Source organism: Rhinoraja longicauda, chromosome 6 (genome assembly GCF_053455715.1).
Source record: "Rhinoraja longicauda isolate Sanriku21f chromosome 6, sRhiLon1.1, whole genome shotgun sequence".
Lineage (NCBI taxonomy): Eukaryota > Metazoa > Chordata > Chondrichthyes > Rajiformes > Arhynchobatidae > Rhinoraja > Rhinoraja longicauda.
The window spans coordinates 14,183,296-14,209,989 of record NC_135958.1 but is presented as its reverse complement, the minus strand read 5'-3'; the positions used below and the strand labels follow the sequence as shown (position 1 = coordinate 14,209,989).

Here is a 26,694-nt window from a genome sequence, read left to right as displayed (position 1 = left end):
GGGCAAGTGCCCATCAGGCCCATGCGTTAAGACTGGCCTGGAGCTGTGAGGCAAGTGCTTTGCCAGCTGTGCCACTGCACTAGTCAGTGGGCCAAAGGGCCTGTCTCAATGCTCTATGACTACAGTTATACAACTGGTGATGTAGAGGATTAAGCTCCCCCTCTATTTCCCCAACATTAGTCATTTGTTTCCTTCCTCACCAAACTGTGAACTGCTGTTTGGGATGCTGACTTTGGGTTTTGTAGATTTGCATACATTGGACATGAAATGGAGGCTGGGGAACAATTTCATTGTATTTGCTCTGCATAGGCTTCACTTTGTACATGAACGGTCTAAATGGCAAAGCTAATTAGTAACATTTAAAAGTAGTTGCTGGCTGTTTGGATACTGTGAATTTAAAACGATTAATCTATTATAACCCCGTAGAGGGAAGTTTGAGGCAGTTTAACTGGGTCATTGTATCCATTAGTCTACTTTAACAGAAATACGGTACCGCTGGCTGACGGCCACTGCATCTGAAGTTTGCTTCCTATTGTTGAGATCCCACAGTTGGTTGGATGGAGCTGAAACGCAACATTTGCATGTAATCCTTTGTGGAGCTATCGTTCAGTGATTTTATTTTTGCAGTGTTGGAGGGTATGCGGGGGCTCATTGTTCGGGCCGTGTGACTGTGCAGGAGATGGCTCGCTGGGGTCAGGTGGTGTGCAATGGGTCAGCGGCAGGTGCCATTGTGTTTAGCAGCAGCGGTATTATCCCGGAGGTCAGTGTCAGATGATGTGTTGCTGCGGCCAGTGTCAGAGCCTGATGCATTGGGAGAGCTTTGGAGCCAGTTGATGTGATGAACCCAGCCTGCACTTTGCAACATGGACGGATACAGCAGCAACGTGCCCGCCTTCCTCACCAAGCTGTGGACTTTGGTGGAAGATCCTGAGACCAACGACCTGATCTGTTGGAGCGCGGTGAGTCTACGGGACCAGAGAACTTGCGGGCTGGGGAGGGAACGTGCGAAGCTACAGGCGCTGTTATAGGGATAACCATCCACATCTGGCAGCAAATCTAAGGATGCTTCCCATCGCCAGCACCGAACGTCCCAAGCTGTCTTTTGCTTATTTAAACGGACTGCCCAAAGATCGGGTTTCAAAAGTTTCAGATATTTCTTGTTGAACGAAGTCTTTCATTTCTCCCAGTCGAGTACTAACGAGGATAAAATAAGCAATAGCCGTTTCCCGTTGGATTTGGGGTCTCTGATTGAGGTTATGGTTTGTTGAGAGGGACAAAGTTTAAAGAAGATGCATGGGATCTTTTTTTACACAGATCTGTGTTGACTGGGGTTGTACAGCCTGACCAATGTCACAGTAATGCTTGGAGATACAGGGATGATGAGGACCATTCTCGACCACCAGCAATGCGTGCTAGTTAGAAAAAAAGAGATCAGTAACTGAAAATTTGGAATCAAAATAAAAGACTGAAATTGACCCAAAACTATAGCAGCAAGACCAACTTTACTTATGCTCTGAAGATAGACAAAATGCTGGAGTAACAGTGGGACAGGCATCATATCTGGATAGAAGGAATGGGTGACGTTTTGGGTCAAGACCCTTCTAGCGTTTGAGGCTCATTGAGGAGGCGCTGTGAACTGTTTGCGTGCTACTGTATGTTTCATTTTTTTAAAATTAGTACCTAATCAGATGTACAGCACTTTGGTCAACGTGGGTTGTTTTTAAATGTGCTATACAAATAAAATTGACTTGACTTGACTTCTCTTATCAGCCTCGGGTATTGAGCTTTGTTCTTTATGATTTTGTTCAGCTTAGTTTATTGTCACATGTTCCGAGGTGCAGTGAAAAGCGTTTGTTCTGTGCAAATCTGTCAGCGGAAAGACAATACATGATTACAATCGAGCCATCCATAGTGTACAGATACATGATAAAGGGAATAACGTTTAGTGTAAGAAAAAGTTTAGTTAAATCCGATTAAAGATAGTCTGAGGGTCTCCAATGAGACAATAGACAATAGGTGCAGGAGTAGGCCATTCAGCCCTTCGAGCCAGCACCGCCATTCAATGCGATCATGGCTGATCACTCTCAATCAGTACCCCGTTCCTGCCTTCTCCCCATACCCCCTCACTCCGCTGTCCTTAAGAGCTCTATCCAGCTCTCTCTTGAAAGCATCCAACGAACTGGCCTCCACTGCCTTCTGAGGCAGAGAATTCCACACCTTCACCACTCTCTGACTGAAAAAGTTCTTCCTCATCTCCGTTCTAAATGAGGTAGTTTGTGGATTGCGGATAACAGTGTATAGGCGGTTATTTATTGGCCTGGGTGTTCCCAACAAGGTAATCCGACTATCTACTGATGTAATTAACATCCACCCTGCCCACAGATTCACCTGGATTATCTCCAACACCTCTCTCCTCTTACTTGATCTCTCTGTCTCCATCACAGGGGGCAGACTATCGACTGACATAGTGCATTCAGTAAGTATTCAGACCCGTTCACCTTTTCCACATTTTGTTACGTTACACCCTTATTTTTAAATGGATTAAATTCATTATTTTAATCATCAATCTACACACAATACCCCATAATAAAAAAGCGAAAACAGGTGTTTAGAAATTTTTGCAAAGTAATTAAAAAGAAATAACTGAAATATCACATTTACATAAGTATTCGGACCCTTTGCCATGACACTCAAAATTGAGCTTGGGTTCATCCTGTTTCCATTGATTATCCTTGATGTTTCTACAACTTGATTGGAGTCCACCAGTGGTAAATTAAATTGACTGGACATGATTTGGAAAGGCACACACCTGTCTATGAAGATCCCACAGTTAACAGTGCATGTCAGAGCAAAAACCAAGCCATGAAGACGAAGGAATTGTCCGAAGACCTCCGAGACAGGATTGTGTCGAGACACAGATCTGGGGAAGGGTATAAAACAATTTCTGCAGCATTGCACGTCCCGAAGAACACAGTGGCCTCCGTCATTCTTAAATGGAAGACCTTTGGAACTACTTTTCATAGAGCTGGCTGCCTGGCCAAACTGAGCAATCGGGGGAGAAGGGTCTTGGTCAGGGAGGTGACCAAGAACCCGATGGTTACTCTGACAGAGCTTCAGAGTTCCTCTGTGGAGATGGGAGAACCTTCCAGAAGAACAACTATATCTGTAGCACTCTACCAATCAGGTGTTTATGGTAGAGTGGCCAGACGGAAGTCACTCCTCAGTAAAAGGCACATGACAGCCCGCTTGGAGTTTACCAAAAGGCACCTAAAGGACTCTCAGACCATGAGAAATAAGATTCTCTGGTCTGATGAAACCAAGATTGAACTCTTTGGCCTGAAAGCCAAGCATCACGTCTGGAGGAAACCAGGCACCGCTCATCACCTGGCCAATACCATACCTACTGTAAAGCATAATGGCGGGTGCATCATGCTGTGGGGATGCTTTTCAGCGGCAGGAACTGGGAGACTAGTCAGGATCGAGGGAAAGATGAACGGAGCAAAGTACAGAGAGATCCTTGGTGAAAACCTGCTCCAGAGCCTTCTGAACAGACTAAGGCGGAGGTTCACCTTCCAACAGGACAAAGATCCTAAGCACACAGCCAAGACAACGCAGGAGTGGCTTCGTGACCAGTCTATGAATGTCCTTGAGTGACCCAGTGTCTCTGGAGGGACCTGAAAATAGCTGTGCATCGACGCTCCCCATCCAACCTGACAGAGCTTGAGAAGATCTGCAGAGAAGAATGGGAGAAATTAACCAAATACAGGTGTGCCAAGCTTGTAGCGTCATACCCAAGAAGACTTGAGGCTGTAATCGCTGCCAAAGGTGCCTCAACAAAGTACTGAGTAAAGGGTCTGAATACTTATGTAAATGTGATATTTCAGTTATTTCTTTTTAATTACTTTACAAAAAATTCTAAACAGAAGGGTCTCGACCCGAAACGTCACCCATTCCTTCTCTCCCGAGATGCTGCCTGACCTGCTGAGTTACTCCAGCATTTTGTGAATAAATCAATTTGTTTTTTTATGGTGGGGTATTGTGTGTAGATTGATGATATAAAAAAATGAATTCATTCCATTTTAAAATAAGACTAACGTAATAAAATGTGGAAAAAGTGAACGGGTCTGAATATTTTCTGAATGCACTGTATCGCTTCGGGGTAATTAGCCACCTCTTAAAGGCAACTGCTATATCTACAGTAAAAATACGTACACGATGATGTTGAAATTCCAGGATTTTGACTTAACAACATTGAAGAAACAAGATATGATATACATCCATGTTGTGTTGACTGTAACTTGGAGGGAGGAGAGATGAAGACTATCTCACATGCCTGCGTAACCAAAAGCCTGTGTAACCCAAGAAGCCTTGAATATATTTAGGAAGGAACTGCAGATGCTGGTTTACCCCAAAGATAGACACAAAATGCTGGAAGAACTCAGCAGGTCAGGCAGCATTTCTGGAGAACAGGAATAGATGACGTTTTCTGGTCTCGTCTTCTTTGGCTAGAATACACTAACCATGTGAATGGTTGGTGGAGGAACTGGATGCTTAGTCAGAGGATATGCTGCCAATTGACTCTTTGTCCTGGTTGCTGCTGAGTTTAGGGTGTTGTTTCAGCTGGAGTAATTGAGGCAAGTGGAGAGTAATCCATCCAACTTGTGCTTTGTAGATGATGGGGAGACGTTAGGGAATCAGCAGCTGTATCACTCACAGAGTGTATCCAGCTGCAGAGAATCAGTCAGACCTCTGATTGATCTATTAACTTTCAAGCTGTGAGGAATTCAGGAGTGTAAGTAATGACCAAGGTAGCCAGTGTGCAGTCAGTCAAAAGCCTGTTCCTAAGATGGAATATAGCTTCTTATTTTACTTCCCTTGGAGTCAAAATGTGCTGATTTGTTTTTCAATTAATTGGTTTGTGTCCATAATGAAACGCTTTACTGCCTACTGGGATGTGAGAAGGCACAGGCCCCATTGGTAACCATCGATCACGCGAAGGCTCCACGTGTACACACTTGCATGTGTTGTACACGTGTAAAGTGAGCAACTCCAAATACAGCCAAATTTGCAACCCTGCACATGTCCCTAACTCCAAGAATAATACATTGAAATGTTTCAGTGCCATTGGACCTGAATTTATCTTCATTAATGTTCCAACAAAAACTCTGGTTCTGCTCACAATGACGGCGTTAGATATTTGTCATTATAGCTGTTTATTCCTGTTGACCATTGGCAATATTTTTTTTAAATATCTTTCTTACTTCTACTTTATTTGATTTTCTTTCTCTCACTACATTCCTCTGGTGCAGCCGATCTCACTGTTATCTATGTATCTTAGTTTATTTCAAGTATTTTTGATAGCTTTATATTCACTCCGCAAGCAATTTTTATAAACTTCATAACCAGCTGCTATTGTCATTCCTTTTTTTACCTGAAGTCTTTTTTTTCAGTTTTATGTTTCCCTTTGGCAGGGACTAGCTATTAAATGTACAAACGGATTGATTGAATCTCAAGTATATTTTAAAGTCTGCAAAAATAATTAAAAAGGAAAACTAAAACCTAAATGTGGCTTCTTCCAAACAGCACTTGCTGAAGCCCACACCTACTTCTTCAGATGGAGTACAATTATGGAGCTCTGGCTCCAACCAACTTTTTACTAAACCCAAAATAAAATCAAAAGCTGAAAATATTCAGCAGATCAGGCAGCCTTTATGGAAATAGAAACAGAGTTAATGTTTCACGTCAAAACATTTTCTTTTCAGTTTTCCAACGTATGGAAATTTTTGATTCTCTGTATAACCCCCATTTCAGCTAACAATAGAGTAACTGTTCAGTCAAATCATTGGCGTTGGATGATGCTGAAATGATGTTACCTAGTTATTTAAAGTGACGTTCAATGTGTGAAAAGCTTTGAGACATTTTAACACGATGAAGGTACGTGAAACTACTGCCATTTATTGGGGTTAGAGACCGCAGTACTTTGAGAGCAAGTTCAGGTGTGCACAAAGCTTAAGGCTATCTTTTGTTGCTGAATATTGGGGGACCCTTAGTGATGGTCCTGCTGACCTTTCGATACAATCAGTAGCAGGAGGAGAGAGGCCAAAGGGAAGAACAGATTAGTAGAAAAGTGGAAGGCCAGAAACTCTTGTTTAGAAAGGTTCTTCCCCTGAGAGCTTTAAGAGAGGCACGGAGATCAGAGGAGCAGTGGTTCTAGAGGCTAAGGTTTTCTTCAGTGTTAATGATAAAGGTTTGTTCTCTTTGATACGCACCATATTGGCAGTACATACAGAGGTTAAATCACAATCATTCTGAGCCCTCGATCAATGATTCAATTATATTTTATTGCAGATCACTGCACACCATAGTGACTGATTGTATCATGTTTCTCAGTTTGTAACTCACTGTTGCCTCGAGGATGTAATTGAGCTGCCCTGACGAGTAGACAGGGCTTCATGTTCTATTATCTGAATATGCATTAAGGGCACATGAAGTTACCAGGTTTGTGGACTTCCCAAAGCTTATGGAAGTGGTAAATAGTGCAAGCATCTAGTGTTACTCATGACCACATTGTGTGACCAATAACAAAAATTCTTCAGTCTGAAGAAGGGTCTCGACCCGAAAGGTCACCCATTCCTTCTCTCCCGAGATGCTGCCTGACCTGCTGAGTTACTCCAGCATTTTGTGAATAAAACAAAAATATAATAGTGGCCGAATCTCATCCTTCCAGGAAACATGCATGATGTGTTCATCCTGGGACTGTACCCATTGTATTTTAGCCGCCATGCTGGGCGGAGGGATGGTGTACCAGTTGCTCTATCCCTGAGTTATAGTCATGTAGAAAGTTCACTTGCAGCCTTGGGACAGACAATTCACCATTGGCCACTTGGGTCTCAGTGTGAAAAGCCATTGGGATCTGGGATGGTGTTCCACTATTTGGAGTGCCGAGGGGATATTTGCCGTCATCGTGGGGAGCTCTCATGCCTTGTAGATATCTGCTGCATGATGAATGATCCATATAATATCCCCTGTCCACTACACTGCAACAGGACGATGAGGAGCAGCACTTAAGGAAGATAGATGGAAGTGGAGAGGTTCCCTGTGGACATGCTGTTCCAGTGTGCTTGATACACTTTAGCATCCCACCCACAACATTAGGTTATGAAGAGACGGTCTGAGACTGAATGGCAAAACTTGGCCATAGTTGGACTCAGACTGAGGTTATCTCATATAATCCCTCTGGCTGACCATGACCATTCCCATCAAGTTTAAGTCTCAGTTGATCATCTTGGTAGGCAACAGAATACCCATAAGCTTTCTCCCTAGCAGGAACATCCTAGGGATACCCATTGACCAGAAAATTACCGACCATTGCAAGAGAATTCTGAAGGCTGTCTCTGCCACAGTGAAGGACTCTAATCCTTCCTTGCCAAAGCTATTCCACCATCAGCAAGACTCCGGTCAGGATTATAAAAGACAATGCTCTAGAGAGACACAAGAGACTGCACGTGCTGGAATCTCGTGGTAAAACTGAGCTTGTGATCCAGGGTCTCGACCTGAAATGTCGACCATACCTTTGCCTCCACAGATGCTGACTGATCTGCTGAGTTCCTCCAGCCACTCATTTTCTGAACAATGCTTTGTACAGGTCATTATGAATGTGGCCTTAAATAACCTGAAAGACACCCCACAACTTTCTGCATGAAGTAACCCACTGCAATTCCATTCACCGCCTCACTAATGTGCTGCAGACCAACCGATACAATGCCATTTTCAACGTGTAAAATCTTCCTGCCCATCGCAAGGAAAGACTTCCACCTGCAGCACACTGATAGACAAGTACAGCTATAGTTTGGAACCTCAATATTTGCAAGATGTCTTCAAACAACATAAATCCTCATGTTGAAATATATCCTCTCTTCACCGTGTGCTTACTCATTCATTATATTGGCAGTTCTCTCATAAAACAGCTGTGTCAGAGTTCCCTCCCCACAGGCATTGTGGCAGGTCAGGAAGGCAGCTGCTTTGTGGGTGGGGATGAGCAACTAATGCTGATCTCTCAGCAATGCACAATGCCCATGGATGATGACATATAAAGAGAAACGAAAATCCCCACAGCAATAGTTCTCATGTTGCTAATCTCTGTAACCAATCCCTTCACAATTCCTGAAAGCCAAAATCAAACTGTTCAAGATGTCAAACATTTTTGCGTATTTAATACCAGCAGAGGTATGGAATCGGGATGATATGAGGCTTGTGCTTTGATCAGTTTAGTTTAGAGATACAGCACAGAAACAAGCCCTTCGGCCCACCGAGTCCCAGACATTGGGGTATTATGTAATGTAATGTGATGTGCACATAATGTGAAATTGTCTTCTTTCTCCTCTGGTTACACCAGCTCTGTTGTTGGGGCTTGGCCAATTGGTATCTTTATGAGAGAGAAAGAAAGTCACGGTCATGTTGAAGGAAAGGAGCCAGGTCAGAATTGTGCAATAAGCATCTGGTTACCATAAAGACGGCTGAGAAGAGGAATAGTGGGATGAGAGAATGAGGACGTAATATGAGGACACAATCGTCTTCAGCGAGTTCAGATCATTCACTGGCCCTTGGCTGTGAGGCAGCCAAGCCCTTGATTGTCACCGCACCCTCCTCCAAATATTTGATCCCTATCAATGTCGGCATCCCTACCCCAATCTCTACAGTCTGCTATTGCAGTGCGGTTGTGAGATTACTTTCACAAGAGAAAGGGTGGAATGTTAGCATGTTGTAGTGTGTGCGCATGAGAGATCACCTCTGTGTGGAACTGCAGGAGATGGGCAAGGTCCTAAATGAGTATTTCTCCTCTGTATTCACTGAGGAGAAAGACAGTAGGACATAGGAAATTGGAGCAGTCACTGGAAGTGTCTTGAGAGCAGTCAGGGTTATCGTTGAAGAAATACTGAAGGTACTGTCATGTTTGAAGGTAGACAAATCTTCAGGCCCTATCAGCAACATCCAAGGACATTGCGGGAATCTAGAGAGGAAATTTCGGGAGCCCTGGTTGAAATTTACGAATCGTCCTTAAATACAGGAGAGGTGCCAGAAGACTGGAGGGTGGCAAATGTTGTGACTTTTTTCAAGGAGGGCTGCAGGGAAAATGCTGGGAACTATAGGCCGGTGAGCTTAACATTTGTAGTTGGTAAATTACTGGAGAGTATTCTGAGGGATAGGTTATACATGCATTTGGATCGACAAGGGCTGATTAGGGATAATTAGCATTGCTTTGTACGTGGGAGGTCGTGTCTCACAAATCTGATTGATTTCTTTGAAGACATGACCTCAAAGGTTGATGAGGGCAGAGCTGTAGATGGTGTGTACATGGACTTCAGTAAGTCGTTTGACAAGGTTCCGCATGGTAGGCTGCTCTGGAAGATTAGATCGCATAGGATCCAAGGGGAGATAGCTGAATGGAGAGCAAATTGGCTCCATGGAAGGAAGCAGAGGGTGATGGTGGAAGGTTGTTTCTCAGACTGGAAGCCTGTGACCAGTGGTGTGCCTCAGGGTTCGGTGCCGGGCCCGTTACTGTTTGTCATCTACATCAATGATTTGGATGAGAACATACAGGGCAAGATTACAAAAGTTAGTGGTTTTTGCAGATCGTGAAGATGGTTGTGAAGGATTGCAGCAGGATCTGGATCGATTGGCCAGGTGGGCGGAGGAATGGTTGATGGAATTTAATATAGAGAAGTGTGAGGTGTTGCATTTTGTGACGTCGAACAAGGGCAGGACCTACACAGTAAATGGTAGGCCTCTGGGTAGTGTTGTAGAGCAGAGGGATCTAGGAATACAGGTGCATGGTTCCTTGAAGGTTGAGTCACAGGTAGATAAGGTGGACAAAAAGGCTTTTGGCACTTTGGCCTTCATCAGTCAGAGTATTGAGTATAAACGTTGGGAGGTCATGTTGCAGTTGTATAAGATGTTGGTGAGACCGCATTTAGAATATTGTGTTCAGTTCTAGGCACCGTATTATAGGGAAGATATTGTCAAGCTTGAAAGGGTTCAGAAAAGATTTACGAGGATGTTGCCAGGGTGTGAGCTATAGGGAGAGGTTGAGTAGGCTGGGTCTCTATTCCATGGAGCGCAGGAAGATGAGGGGAGATCTTATAGAGGTATATAAAATCATGAGAGGAATAGATCAGGTAGATGCACATAGTCTTTTGCCCAGAGTAGGAGAATTGAGGACCAGAGGACATAGGTTCAAGGTGAAGGGGAAAAGATTTAATAGGAATCTGAGGGGTAACTTTTTCACACAAAGGGTGGTTAGTGTATGGAACAAGCTGCCAGAGGAGGAAGTTGAGGCTGGGACTAGTCCATTGTTTAAGAAACAATAGAAACAATTAGACAGGTGCATGGATAGGACAGGTTTGGAAGGATATGGACCAAGCGCAGGCAAGTGGGACTAATGTAGCTGGGACATTATTGACCAGTGTGGGCGAGTTGGGCCAAAGGGCCTGTTTCCACAGTGTATCACTCCATGACTCTATGAGACGCTTGCCTTGGTTGAATAACTGCAAGGAGAGAGTTTTTGAGTAGTGGTAAGTGTGAGAGTGTGGCAGTACAGTTATAGGCAGATGGGATATGTTGCCATTCTGCTGACCTCACCTACACGTGACCTCAGCAGACATCTTATAGCACAGGACCAAATCTTTAGGGCATCACTGCCCAGTGATCACTCTGGTAGTCTTCAGCCACTGATGCCTTACTTTTGTCCATAGTATCAGACTGGGTCCTCTAGAGCTGAAAGCATCCCTCCCAGAGTCCAGGCCTGCTTCTATGGAGTGGGGTGTGCACTCTCTAGGCTATGCTCTCTGAGATTGCTCCGGAGGCTGTGCAATGGATACCATTAGCGGTTGGATTCAGTAGTCACCTCCACCATAGGAGCTGCAGATGTGACTTTAGGGAGTGCTGACCAATTTCCCTGGGTGCATGGGACTCTTCTAAGGCCTCTCAGTTGGGGAAGCAATCCTTCTTGACACTTCCATTCAACAAGCATCTGTGCAAGAACTTGAGTGGTTAAGGCATAGAGTGCTACAGGCCTAACTTAGGTAAATGGGATTAGTGTGGATAGATACACAGGTTTCATGGACATGCTGGGCCTAAAGGCCAGTTTCTGTGTTGTATGACTATGACTCAGTGTACACACAGAACAAACTAGTCCAGGTCTCCCACTTGGCACAATTTTAACATATTTTCTTCCAGACTCGTCTATTTTTATCCTGCTATGTGGACTAAAAACTTAGGCGTCTTCTTTTGGATAGAGTGAATGTGGAGAGGATGTTTCCACTAGTAGGAGAGTCTAAGACCAGAGGCCATAGCCTCAGAATAAAAGGATGTACCTTTATGTAGGAGATGAGGAATATCTTTAGTCAGAGGGTGGTGAATCTGTGGAGTTCATTGCCACTGCCAGCTCTGGAGGCCAGTCAATGGATATTTTTTAAGGCGGATATTTGACAGATTCTTAATTAGTAAGGGTGTCAGGTGTTATGGGGAGAAGACAGGAGAATGGGGTTGAGAGGGAAAGACAGTTCAGCCATGATTGAATGACGGAGTAGATTTGGTCAGCCAAATGGCCTAATTCTGCTCCTAGAACTTATGAACTTTGATTCAGTCCTCAACCTACAAAGCCATGGAAGTTAAAAAAACATCTGGCCTCCTTTCATTGTTCCAGCTCTCCCACAATGGGAATATCATAATATAAACTAAGGGGGATTGATTACTGAACTCGCCAAGTACATCCAGACCATCCAGTGAATGCCATTAAGCTTCTGAGATAATACTTATGTGAATAACCTGCCAAATGGAGCAGAGCTAAGGGGATTAACTAAAAGTATTTCTAACTGAGTTTAAGATGCCAACATTGGTTAAAAGGTGGTGACATGTCTCAAACCTATCCAGACTGAGCCTACAATGTTGTGGATTGCTCTATTGCTCATAGAAAATTTAACTATAAAGTTGAGGAATAAATGACATTTATTGTCAGCTTTTCCATCATTTTGTTTCTAAGCAAATAATTTTGGAAAATCATGGGCCCCATCTTAACATCTTTATAAAAACGACCTCAGAACAAATCATTACCTGTTCTGTTTATCTCAGAACAAATTAGTGGAAATATGTTTAGAATATAATGTATTTACAAGTATTTTTATTTCAAGGTTGTAAATGGCTGAAGATTTTGCTTCAGATTTTTATCATTATAGGAACTGCAAATAATTTTAAATGGCTAATTTTTTTCGCCTCTATCCAAGTCTGGCTTAACTTGTATGAGAATATTTTACTGTTGAAACAGTAAAAGAAGAAACTTTTATTGATTCATTTTAGTTTCAACTGTGCCAGGAACACTGTAAAGAAGTGATTATCTGGCTGGTAAGTTGTCTTCAATCTATGCTCAGTTAACCTTCACATTACCACTTGTAATGATTTATGAAGCAAAAACAACTGCACCCTAATGCTGGCAAGAGCTTCAGCAATTTAGTCCAAAGCCAAGTATGTTGCTCTGAAGAATTCACTTCAGTACTCAGTGTAAAAAAAAGAATATTGTGGGATTACAATCAAATCCAATGAATACATGGAGACAGACCCAACTGATGGATTAACTTGGAAAAACCGGGCTAAAATCTCAGGGGCTTGTTGTGAATATTATTGCGTTGTCTTGGTGATGTTGGACGTTACAACTTTAAGCCATGTCACCCACCACTACACCCATCAACATTTTCCAATGTGACAAATCCTTTACAGAATTAGCCAATACTCAGCACATTGACACTGTTACAATCCAAATTAAAGAGCAAGAACGTGGGGCAGAATGCGGCCTTGCAGTGTGTTGGACCAGTGTTTTAAGCTACACTCCTCTCAGCACTGTCATTTTAAACCTTAATCTTAAACAGTGGTGGTGAGCCGAGTGTTGGTTATGGAACATTACCATGGAAATGGTGAAGAATAGTGGAAGTCTTAAAAACAGTCAGGGACAGAAATTAATTTGCATAAGGTCAAAGTAATATGGCATAATAAATCAACCTTGCCTGTGCTTCGAGTTGTCCTAGTGCCAATTGCTTACATCTTTGATTCCATCACTTATGTGATTTTCGTTCACATTAGTCTGATGAATGACAGTGAAGAGCCAGCTTTGACACGTTGAAGGCTCAGGAACAATGCAATTTAAAGGGACAGTCCCCATTAATCTGCAGGCATCGCCAGCCTATTGTGCAGCACTCTTGCAGGCTGTAAGTTTAGTCTACATACTGGACAGAGTCCTCTTCACATCTCCACACGCCATGCCACAATGTCGATGGTCTTGCAGTGACTGTTGTAGGAATACAAGAGCCCAGCAGCCAACACGGGCCAATGTGAAAAAACATAAACTTATGCCCAGTAATTCCTCCGCAGTCACAATGCCAACCTCATTTGAAGCAGAGTACAATACTCGGATACGGCTAAATAACTAATTTAGCAATCCCAACTCAAAATACATTTCTGGGCAACAGTACCTTCCATTGGACAGAGCTGGTACGTTAAATACAGTTTCAATTTTTAAAAAGTCATTTCAGAGGAATAAAAATAAAACTAAAGCTACAGATAACAAACAGGTCATCTCTCAGAAGGGCAATGTTCATGCAGGCTTCCCCTCCACAAGCGGTCTTCATTGACTCTGTGACCTCTCAAAAAAACGTGCAAACAAGCCCTTGCACTGGCCTGGCCTGGACTGCTCTCACAGTCAAGGTCAAGGACTCCAACCTTTGGACATACCAAACTGCAGCTGGCAGTGGCTGCCATCTTTTGCTGCATCCTTTGCTGACCATCACGAGAGAGAGAGAGAGAGAGAGAACATGGATGCTCCTTGCTCCATGGGGCCAGCCTTTACCGACTCTTCCTTCAGCCCACAGGAGCAGGAGCCTACACACTGTGAACTTTCGCTGCCAATGTAGTGTAACTTGTACGGCACTCGTGATGTTGGCCGTAAATCACTTTCTGGAAAGTACCCTGTGAGTGACTGCTCTCTGTATGTTGCAACAATGTTTCATGTGGAAGCTTCCAGAAGTTGCTATTCCTTTGTGGAGCAAGCACATACAGCAAGTAGTATAAATACTATCCTGCCTGAGTCCTTTTATTAATGAAGTGTTTTGTTGGTTTAGTGTATTCTCTTGCATCTCAAAGGGGTTATAAGGGTGCTGAGGCAGAGCATCAATGGTGCTGGTTGATGGGATTTAGATGCCCTGCTGAAACTGGAATACAAAACGCAGGGTGCAAACCTTCTCGCAGCAAGGCAGTGCGATCCAGTCGACATGGAGCATGATGGAACAAACTAATGCAGCTGCCCAGGCAAGTCAGCTGTGGAGGCCAAGTCAATGGATATTTTTAAAGCGGAGATTAACAGATACTTGATTAGTAAGGGTGTCAGGTGTGTTGGGGAGCAGGCAGGAGAACGGGGTTGAAAGCGAGAGATAGATCGGCCATGATTGAATGGTGGAGTAGATGGGCCGAAAGGTCTAATTCTGCTCCGACAACTTGTGAACTTATAAGTAACTTGTCTGAAGCATAGAGATGGTGCATGGAAATGGCCCGTCTATGGTATGTAAACCAGAGCTAGTTACAGCAATGATATTATTTGTGTCCCACTGGTCAAAAGGAGAAGGAATTGTATCACACCAGAAACTCCTTAACTGAGGCCCTGTTGAATCCAATTACATTGCAACCCACCTAGAAATGAAACAATTGACCATGGCGGGTTCATTCACACAAACTGGAGCAGGGAGACCCCAGTGATACCCCTTAAAAGAGCCAAGGATGAGGGTCGATAATTCAGTTTCACAAGATAGACACAAGGTGCTGGAATAACTCAGCGGGTCAAGAAGCATCTCTGGAGAAAAGGGACGGGTGACGTTTTGGGTCAGGACCCTTCTTCAGAAAGTCTGATATTCAGACTGAAATACCTCTCCCGTACGCTGGCTATTCATCACATGTGACACTCAAGAATGAAAGAGGCTGCAGAAAGTGGTGGACATTGGCTGGTGTGTCACGGGTACTGACATCTCCCAGTATTGAAGGGATCTACGATTAGACAACTATTATCATCAAAGGTCTACACCATACTAACCATGCTCTCTTTTCACTGGTACTATCAGGAAGAAGGTACAGGAGCATGACAACCATGATCTTCAGGCTCAAGAATAAATTCCTCCCATCTTAAAGCACCTTGCACAAACCCAACCACAACCCTACATCAACACCAAACCACGACGGACTGCAAACTACGTTTGCTCCACCTGCTTTAGATTTTGCACTTTCATGGTCTAGTTTACTTTAGCTTTACTGATAATCTATCATATATTTATTGTTGTTGTTGTATCCAATGTGCCTTTAAAGCTGCAGCACCTAGGAATGTCATTGTTCCGAATAATATTTAGTGCATAGGACAAATAAACACACTTCACTTGAATTTCTGTATGCAGACATTAACTATTGCAGAAGGAACAGTGGGCAGGCCTAAATCCTTAGTGAATCATCCTTTCCCAGCTCTCTACACTCCACTATTCTCCTTTCGACCTTCATGCCGACTGCATTTCCCAAAGGCGACTCATTTTAAATCGCTTTGGTTCTATTCCTTAGAACTTCCTGCTTTAAAAATCTCAAAACCTATCTATGTCGACCATCTTTCACTCACGATCCGTAATCCCTCTTCCTGGCTTGGCAGCTGTTTCCTTTTGCCGGTTTGAGAAGCACCTTTACACAGTTCTTGTTACTTGTTGTTTTTGTTGAAATGTGTTCTAGAGATTTGCATGCTGTGCTGTTCAATAGTCGTGTATGAAAGAACAGCAGATGCTGGTTTAAATGCTGGAGTAACTCCAGCATTTTGTGTCTATCTACTGTTCAATAGTTGTTCTGAATGTATTCTTAGTCAGCCATGTAACTTGAGTTCAGAGTCAAACATCGGCCTGAGCAGGATGCCACTGGCAGGTTTTCTTCCGAGCTGGACAGAAGTGAACCATTTGTTTTTCAACAATCCAGCAACATTTTTTCATGCCAGCCCATAAATGACCGGTTTTGTTGAATTAACAATGGGAAAGAATCACACTCAACAGGGATGCCTTTTGGGAAAGAACAGTCTACTGACTGTTTTTGTTCACAGTTTAATAATAGACGGGGTGGCACAGTGGTGCAGCGATAGAGTTGTTGCCTCAGAGCACCAGAGACCTGGGTTTGATCTTGACTATGGTGCTATATGTACGGAGTTTGTATGTTCTCCCTGGAACCACATGGGTTTTCTCTGGGTGCTCCGGTTCCCTCACAAACTCCAAAGACAGGTTTGTAGGTTAATTGTCTAATGTAAAATATTGTCTTGAGTGTGCAGGATAGTGTTAGTGCCCAGGGTGATCATTGGTCAGCTTAGACTCGGTGAGCCGAAGGGCCTGTTACCGTGCTGTATCTCTAAAGTCTAAAGTAAAGTCTAAATGTTATGAAGATCCAGAGCAATGCATAGAGTTAGGGAATACTGCAGCAAGAAATAGCAGTTGAGATAGGAAGAAAATTGGGGGCAAAAAAAGATAGATATGAATATTCACAGTCAAACAGCATGGAAACGGCCCTTTAGTCCACTGTATCCTTGTGGACCATCGATGCCCCACCTAAATGTACACTGCACTCATTGATTAATGTAACAGTAATTTAACTGTTTTCACACAGAGGGTGGTGGGTATGTGGAACGAGCTGCCAGAGGAGATGGTTGAGGCAGGTACTATAGCAACATTTAAAAGATACTAGACGGGTGTGGATCCGTCTCCTGCGGGCCCGGCAACCCTCCGTCCAAACATCTCCTGCGAGCCCGGCAACCCTCCCCCATCTGACGACCCGTTGGCCCGTTGCCGGCCGGGGAGTGCCCCCACTCGCCCCCGACGCCCACTCCCCTCCGTGGAGCCGTTGGTGACGAAAACCACTTACCGAGCGTGCAAGGAAGAGGATGGAGCGCCAGACTACTCGAGACGGGCAGCGCGGCGGCGGCTGTGGCCTAGCCGAGCTGAGATTACTCGCGGAGATTGTGGGGGAGAGGGGAGAGAGGGGATAGGGGAGAGAGAAGCGAGGGGAGAGAGGAGAGGAGAGCACCTGATTGCGGGCGGGCGGCTCTGCTAACGGCATCCATCAGCGAGTGAAGAGAGAGGCCGTGCGGGCTCTATGGTGACGTCATACGCACAGCACTTTGAAAAAATGTGTTTAGAAATGAGAGTTTTAAACTTACAAATGTCTGAAACTTTAAAAATATACGACCAATTTAAATAAAATGTATTGTAAACAGTCGCCGCGAGAGTGGTGATTAAAGTGGCGGAAAATTTGTGGCGCTATGGTTTACCGTTTTGGCTAAATCACAGAAATACATATATAGATACATATGGATATATTTATATATATACACAAGATCTGAGTTTTAGATAGAGATAGATAGATAGATAGAGATAGATAGAGAGACAGACAGACAGACAGACAGACAGACAGACAGACAGACAGACAGACAGACAGATGAAAGGTTTAGAGGGATATGGGCCAAGTGCAGACAGGTGGGCATAATATAGAGGGGGCACCTTGGGTGGCATGGGCAAGTTGTGCTGAATGGCCTGTTTCCGTGCTGTATGACACAATGACTCTTAATTCCAATTTCCCCATTAACCACCCTACCCCCCTTGATTGTGCTGCCACCCCTCTGCGCAATTTTACAGTAGCCAATTAATCTACCAATCAGTCTGAAGAAGGGTCTCGACCCGAAACGTCACCCATTCCTTCTCTCCCGAGATGCTGCCTGACCTGCTGAGTTACTCCAGCATTTTGTGAATTAATCTACCAATCAACGTGTCTTTGAGACGTAGGACGTAGTGGCGGGGAACCGGATCACCAGGAGAAAAGCCAGATAGCCACAGGGGAAATGTGTAAACTTCACATGGACAGCATCAAAGGTCAGATTCAAACTGGGTCACTGGACCTGTGAAGTTTATCATCTCACTTGGCAGGACAATGTTCTTTTCACCAAGCAGCACCACTTTAATCGTGCACGTCAGCTCAATGACTGTCCTCTGTGGACGATGCTCTTGTGTCGACTCTGAAGCCCATGCACTGGAGGTGAATATATTGAGGTCGTGACTATGCTACTGCCTGCAACCTGAGTGAGCAGAACACCAGGATCCTGACAGAGTGTTTTGACTACTGGGACTACTGTGCAATGTGCTGCAGGATCATCTTTTATTGGCACCCAGAATTGGGAGTTAATGAGACATTGGACAAAAGGCATTGGATGATGATTGAATGTGCAAATGGCACATGGAGCTGAAAAAGAGGAGCTTTGAGTTTGCAAATTCCTGTGCAAGATTAGACTTGTACCCCTCCAGTGCTCTCTCTTTTGGAGCCCCTTTGTTTCTTTATAATTTGCTTCTGGTTTGTTCATTGAGTGCCACCATGCCCTGGAAGGGAAGGGAAAGTGTGTCAGTGAATGCTGTGCAATATACTTGGGCGATGTCTGGGTCACAGCTGCTAGTGTTTGGTGACTGGGATGGAAATTTATATCTTGGGTGGCTATTTAAATATTGGGTGAGTCCTGATTGATGGTGATTGTTGGTAAATGGCTGATTGGGTCGTCTTGCATTGAGTGAATGCAGACTGTGTGTTCAGTTGCTGGGAGATGGGATCTGATGTTGTAATCACTGATCAAGTCTTGCAAATGGGGCTGTGAGCCTTTTGGCAGCATTGCATGAATAGATATCTCCCTTCCACTCCACCTCATTCATCAAGTAGTACATCAATGTCTGTTAATGCATTTACTCTGCTGTATTTTCCAGCATGTTAAACTATGGAATGAGCAAACTTGACACATAGCAGTCGGGTTTAAGTAGTGTCTACAGAGTTTTAATCTTGGGCCCTGTGGGTATGTACTGACACCAGTATGGCTGATTGCTAAAATTACATTAAGGAGATAAAGCACTTCGCAATTTACACACGTTTGATTTATGCGTTTTTGAAATAGCGCGCTTGTTCCTTTAATACCAAAGCTTGATTTATGTGCTAGTATTTTTGGAATAACGCATTCAAATTTATTGCTGACACGCGGTCACATATGTTTAATTTACATATTTTTGAATTGCGCACTAATTTTCAAGCACATAACCCCCGCGTAAAACATGATGTGTCCGTATCCCACACCAGGTTAAATGACCACGCATTCATCATCCATCACACAATCCCTGCACCCAGTGACGCGTTCTGGGATTGCATTGCTTCCTTTACATAACTACCATTTAATTTAGACCCCGGTACTTGCACAAGTTCACAGTTATGTGCCTTTTTAATGTAAATTATACTATTTACTGACATTATGCATTGACAACACCAAAAATGCGTTGGAGACTAGACTAGCATGGATGTACGTATTATACCAAGGAACCCAGGAAAGGTTCTGCTGCTGCTATGGGGAAACCATGGGAAATGAAATGTTTCCCATTGGGTCACGATGTCCATTTGCCACAAATGGACCTCGTGACTTGATATTACAGCTGATCTTGACACTCGCACACTGCAGGAGATGCTCTAGAATGCGACCCGCAAAAGACATGTCCTTTGTCAATATCTCTCCATACCTCCACCCTTCCACATGTGTCTAGGTGTTCTGGGTGTGGATTTAATAAGTACCAGTAAGTATTTTGATTATACAAGGGACAATATTATCACCGTGCACTGCCAGTGCTTACTCTTCGGCCAACAGGCCAATTTGGGACCATCCTGATGTTAGAAAAACGTGAGCAGGAAGCAGCCAGTGGTTGATTCTTCAAAACCTCCAGTGGAGCTCTGGAATGTGCTTACCATTTAATGACAGAGACTCATCAATTGTCTATCTTTCGGGAGGGTGCCAGTAATAGTTTTTGGATTTATGCTTAGATTTGTTTATTATTTCTCTTGACCCTATAATTTAGACGTTCCGTGAAGTGACAAGTGTGTTTTCTCTTTTTAAATTTCATTTCTAGAATGGGACCAGTTTCCATGTCTTTGATCAGGGCAGGTTTGCTAAGGAAGTGCTGCCTAAATACTTCAAACACAACAACATGGCCAGCTTCGTGAGGCAGCTAAACATGTGTAAGTGATACCACCAGTTGCTGAGGATTGTAGAGAGTTGCTCTGGACAGACTGATGAGGCCTTCCTGAGGCGCACTGTGCAGAACATAATCCAGATACTGTGTAACTTTTGAAGAAGGCTCCCGACCCCAAATGTTGCCCATCCATATCCTTCACAGATGCTCCCTGACCCACTGAGTTACTTGAGCACTTTGTGGTTTGCTCAAGATTCCAGTTTCTGCAATTCCTTGTATCTTTGTGTAACTTCTACCTTTTCATATTCTAGCTCTTTTGAAATAAAGACTAACATTGCTATTAACTTTTTTAAAACTAAATAGCCTTTTAATTTTGAGCTTAATTAGCATAATTTGCTTTTATACTACCTGTTAGTTCGTTGTTGTTAGACTCTAAAATCTATTTTAGAAATACAGTGCGGAAACAGGCCCTTCAGCCTACCGAGTCTGCGTCGACCAGCAATTCTCCTACACTAGCTCTATTCTACACACTTGAGACAATTCACAATTATTTTTTAACCGAAGCCAATTAGCCTACAAACCTGTATGTCTTGGAGTGTGAGAGGGAACCCGAGCACCTGGTGAAAACCCACAGCCATGGGGAGAACGTACATACTCCACATAGTCAGGATCGAACCCGGGCCTCTGGCGCTCTGATGCAGCAACTCTACCTCTGCGTCACCGTGGCCCCTCCCCAACCCCATCTCTCTGCATCGATGCCGTCTCCAGCAACTTGCCGTTCAGTAAACACCCGCGTGCAAATTTTAGATCTAAAGTGGATGGCTTTTCATATCTCCACGTTCATCTCTATCTACCAGTTTTTCCCACTCATCAAATCTGTCATTATTCTTTTACAATCCCAAGCTAATGTACCTTCTCAGTTAATGTTTGTTCTGTTTGTATATTAGAGGAATATCTAACAGAATGAAAAGTTAAGCTTTCATTGTCCTTACCATTACCCAGGTAATAGTGCGGTCGTGGGTTGGTTAAGTTACTGGACTTGCAGCCAGAGTTCTGGACCATTCATCCAGATAAATGAGTTCAATCCCACCTTGGCAGCTGGGTAACTTTAATCTAATTAAGTAAATTTGGAATTAATTTTTAAAATGAAATTATATTTTATTGCATCATTAAAAAACCATCTGGCTCATGTCCTTCAAGGAAGGACACCTGCTTTCCTTATTAACCTGTGTGGTTATCTCTGAGTTGCCTCCTCGGTTTAGGGGAAATTAGGGTGAACAGTAAATGCTGGCATTGCCAATGATATCCACACCGTGTGAATGAATAAACAAATCAAAGAAGTGCAAGTTCTGTGAGCAATGAGTGCTGATTCCCATGCTCCCTTCAACTCACAAGCCCTGGTTTCCACACACCATTTAACACTCAGAGTCTCTTGTTGCTGCACTCCTCTGAAAGACTCGTGTTCTGTCTTCTGCTCTCCCTTTAAGCTCACCAGGACCTCCTTTCCCATGCTCCCCTTAAACTTGCCAGATTCACTCTCCAAGGCACTACCTAAAACCTACTTGCTTGATCACCATTGTGGACATTTGTCCTGATTTCTCTTGCGGATGTGTGAAATGGCTGCAGAAGAAGAAGGTGTACAAGATCATGAGAGGATTGGATAAGGTAAATGCACAGTCTTTTTTAAGCAGAGTAGGGGAATCGAGAACATAGGTTTAAGGTGAGGGGGGAAAAGATGTAATAGGATCCCGAGGGGCAACCTTTTTACTCAAATGGTGGTTGGTATATGTAACGAGCTGCCAGAGGAGGAGTTTCTTTTTTTTTTTTTTAAAGATACTGCGCGGAAACAGGCCCTTCGGCCCACCGAGTCCGCACCGACCAGCGATCCCCGCACATTGACAGTGTCCTACACACACTAGGGACAATTTTACATTTCTACCAAGCCAATTAACCTACAAACCTGTACGTTCTTGTACAGGTAGTTGCGGCAGGGACTATCACAATGTTTAAGAAACATTTAGACTGGGACATGGACAGGACAGGTTTAGACGGATATGGCCTAAACACAGGCAGGTGGGACTGGTGTAGATGGGGCATCTTCACAGAGTGGGCAAGTTGGTCCAAAGGGCCTGTTTCCAAGCTGCATGACTCAATGTCTCTATGACCCTATTAAATGTGTGCGGTGTGTGTGTGTGTTGTGGTTATAAAGCTGAACCCATGTTTTGAAATATTTGTATGAGTTGAGAATTTTTGAGGTATCTAGCCCTACTACAGTAACTTCGCCAGACATGAAACAAAAACTAAATATAAACTTTCTGCCATGCTCCAGGCACAGTGCCTATCGGTGAAATTTCCATGTATGGTCTCCAGTTTGTGGAGGCAAAGATGTACATTGGTAATCTAATTACTTTGACAAAGGCAGAGGATATGCCGTGTTTAAAAATAGTTATTTGATTTTAAAATGTGTTATTTAGCGATGTAAATCTTGAAGATGCCTGAAACTGCACTGATTATGCAGAAGCTGCTTCCCAAAGGTTTGTATGTGGCCTACTTTTACAACTGTGAAGCTGCGTTTTTAAATACAACCTTGTTCTGCAATTTGTAGTGGCATAGGTTTTCCATGTATTCAAATTAATGGAGAGTTAATAAGGTCCTATTATAACTTCATAGCTATATTTGGCTATTTATTTCATTGTGTTTCCTAGAATAATATAATAGAGTACAATATGCTGGCAATGGCAACAAATGGGATGAGATTAATGTAGTTGGCTGCTTGTCAACTATCCTACACATTTAGGGACAATTTACACTTATGCCAAGCCTATTTACCTACAAACCTGTATGTCTTTGGAGTGTGGGAGGAAATCGAAGATCTTGGAGAAAACCCGCGCGGTCACGGGGAGAACGTATAAACTCTGTACAGACAGCACCCGTAGTTGGGATCGAACCTGGGTCTCCGGCGCTGTAAGGCAACAAATCTACCGCTGCGCCACCGTGCCCACTTAAAATGTTAAGTGCTTCCGATCTTAACATTTTAATCAGCGTGTTATGGTCCTTCTGTACCTTTCTTCTTTTCTCGTGATCCTTACAACCCTAAGCCTCCCCATAAAGGCCGATGTCTGCCCACTCCAGTCCTGCATCCATCAGTAACAGGGCTTGAGCTCAGGAGATCTGTTCTTCTGTTTCATAAATAGCTGGTTTGGAAAACATTAATAAATAATTCTGGGAAGGTATGACCACAGTCTGCAGTTGTGCCAGACTTGATCTATTCAACACTTTTGTCCAATCCTAAGGCTGAGAATGGTTCTGCGAAAGACCAAATTAAATTGCGGCTTAGCAACTTGAGATTTGTTAGCAGTTTGACAGTAACTTGTTGCCAAACCCGGCTTAACTTTTAGCTGTGTATTAGTTTAGCGCTAATGCAAGTTCACAGCCGCTCAGCAGAGCTTGGGGAGAATAGCAAAATCCCACAAGGACGAGGTAGAAGAGGCGGAGGAGGTAATGAAGGACATAAAATGACTGACTGAAAAATGTCAAAATTGATTATAGAAAACCAGAATCATTTTGAAGAAAAGTTACCCAACAGAGTTGGAACAGTTGTGTTGTATTAAATAGTTAGATCAGTGGCTCCCTATCTTTATCATCTGTGGCCATAAATTGATCAAACATTTAGACTTCATAAGTCATAGGCCCATCGAGTCTACGCCATTCAATGGCTGGTCTATCTTTCCCTCAACCCCATTCTCTTGCCTTCTCCCTGTAACCTTTGGCAACCTTAGTTATCAAGAACCTGTCAATCTCCACTTTAAAAATACCCAAAGACTTGGCAATGAATTCTACAGATTCACCACCGTCTGGCTAAAGAAATTCCTCTTCATCTTTCTAAAGGTACGGCCTTTTATTCTGAGGCTGCGCCCTCTGGTCCGAGACACTCGAACTAGTGGACAATAGAGTCCAAATCCACTCTATTGAGGCATTTCATTATTTGGTAAGTTTCAATGAGGTCCCCCCTCATCCTTCTAAACTCCAGCGAATTCAGACCCAGAGCCATCAAATGCGCATCGTACCCAATCATCCCCGGCATCATTCTTGTAAACCTCCTCTGGGTCCTCTCTAATGTCAGCACATCTCTGCTCAGATATGGGGCCCAAAACTACTCGCAATACTCCAAATGCGGTCTGACCAGTGCCTTATAAAGCCTCAGTATTACATCACTGCTTCTGTATTCTCTATGCCTCTTGAAATGAATGCTAACATTGCATTTGCCTTTGTTACTGCGGATTCAACTTGCACATTACCCTTTTCGGGATCCTGCACCAGCACTCCCAAGTCTCATTGCACCTCCGGTTTCTGAATCCTCTCCCCATTTAGAAAGTCGTCTGCACCTTTTATTCCCAAAGTCACGACTGCACAATTTGCCATGCTGCATTCCATTTGCCACTTCTTTGCCCACTCATCCAACCTATCTTAAGTCCTTCTGCAGACTCCCTGCTTTCTCTACACTACTTGCTCATCCACCTATCTTCGTATCATCCGCAAACTTGGCCACAAAGCTATCGTCCATCCAAATCATTAATATACAATGTGAAAATGGACCCAATCCCAACACCTGCAGAATACCATTAGTCACTGGCAGCCAACCAGAAAAAGACCCCTTTATTCCCATTCTTTGCCTTCTGCCATTCAGCCAATCTTCTATCCATGCTAGTATCTTTCCTCTAATAACAGGGGCTCTTATCTTGTTTAGCAGCCTTGCATGCGGTACTTTATCAAAGGCCTTCTGAAAATCCAAGTACACAATATCCACTGACTCTCCATTGTCTATCTTGCTATTTACTTCCTCACAGAATTCCAACAGATTTTTCAGACAAGCTCTCTCTTTCACAAAACCATGTTGACTTTTGCCTATTTTATCATGTGTTTCTAAGTAATCGGACACTTCATGCTTAATAATGGACTCTCTTTAAATTTTTGGCATGTTGCTGGTATCTTCCGCTGTGAAGACTGGCGCAAAAAAACGTATTCAATTTGTCCACCATTTCTTTATTCCCAATTACCACTTCTCCAGCTTCATTATTCAGCAGTTCAATGTCCACTCTTACCTCTCTTTTACTCTTTGTATATCTGAAGTAGTTTTTGGTATCCTCTTATATTATTGGCTACCTTACCTTCATATTTTATCTTTTTTCCCCTTATTGCCTTTTTAATTACCTTCTTTTGGTTTTTGAAAGCTTCCCAGTCTTCTAGCTTCTCACTAATCTTTGCAATATTATATGCCTTTTCTTTTATTTTTATGCTGTCTTTGACTTAAATGATTGAAAACAAAATTAAAGCATGAAATAAAATTCAAATTAAATTGTTGAACACAAAATGAAAGCATGAAATAAAAATCAGATCAAGTGATTGAATACAAAATTAAAGCATCAAACACAGCTCATATTACACTTAATTAAGCATTCAATACAAAATAAATCAAACTCAAATGGAGATTAAAGTAAAGCATCCAACACAATTAGTGATTTCCTTGGTTCTGAATTATTTCAGTCAATACACAGATTCTTGGAAGATTATTAATGCAAATAGCACAGTGCAACTCAGTAAGTGCAATGGAGATGGCAATAACTTTAGACAACAAGGTACAAGCAAGCCTCTCCTAATGTGCACAATGAATCTATTGGGTAATATAAGTGAAGTATTTGAACTCCTATTCTACAACAGTAATGCAGCTGGAAGAGCTGCTGCCTCGCGGAGCCAGAAACCCAGGTTTGATCCTGATCTCGGGTACTGTCTTTGTGGAAGTTGCACGTTCTCCCTTTGACCACGTGGGTTTCTTCCGGGTGCTCCGGTCTCCTTCCACGTCCCAAAGATGTGCAGGTTTGTAGGTTAATTGGCCTCTGTAAGAACAGCCCCTAATGTTTGGAGAGTTGAAGAGAAAGTGGGATAACGTAGAACTAGTGTGAGCAGGTAATCGATGGCCGGTGTGGACTCCGTGGCCTTAAGAGCCTATTTCCATGCTGTTTCTCCAAACTAAACTAAACAAACAAAATTAGCATTATCTCCATGACTGTCATTGTTACCCTGTTTTTCATAGGGAACCGAGCATTTTTTGGACTTCCTCACAGCCCATTTTCAATCCTTTTTAGTCCAATTTCTTTAGCTCTGTTTTTAACACCATTGTGCCAGAGCTACTACACTACAAACTCTCCCAGCTGACTGTGCCTGAACCCCTCTGTCAGTGGATCATCAACTTCCTGACGGACAGAAAGCAGCATGTGAGGCTGGGAAAGCACATCTCGGACCCGTAGACCCTCAGCATAGGAGCACCACAAGGCTGCTTACTCTCCCCTCTCCTTTACTCTCTCTACACCAATGACTGCACCTCCACAGACTCCTCTGTCAAGCTCCTCAAGTTTGCGGATGACACAACCCTGATTGGACTGATCCAGGATGGGGAGGAATCTGCCTACAGATGGGAAGTGACACAGCTGGCGTCCTGGTGCCATCGCAACAACCTGGAGCTCAATGCACTCAAGACAGTGGAACTAATTGTAGACTTTTGAAGCGATCCCCCTCCCCTCCCCCCACTCACCATCAACAACACCAT

General features: G+C 43.4%; 1 protein-coding gene across 1 annotated transcript in view; it reads left to right on the top strand.

Annotated features, from left to right (window-relative positions):
• The first annotated feature begins 274 nt into the window (after nucleotides 1-274).
• The window catches only part of hsf4 (heat shock transcription factor 4), a 52,553-nt gene continuing 26,133 nt past the window's right edge, over nucleotides 275-26,694 (top strand). The window contains exons 1-2 of the mRNA XM_078401674.1: nucleotides 275-959; nucleotides 20,028-20,136. Coding sequence (XP_078257800.1) covers nucleotides 864-959; nucleotides 20,028-20,136 — 205 coding nt within the window. The 5' untranslated portion in view covers nucleotides 275-863. The remainder of the gene's footprint in view (nucleotides 960-20,027; nucleotides 20,137-26,694) is intronic.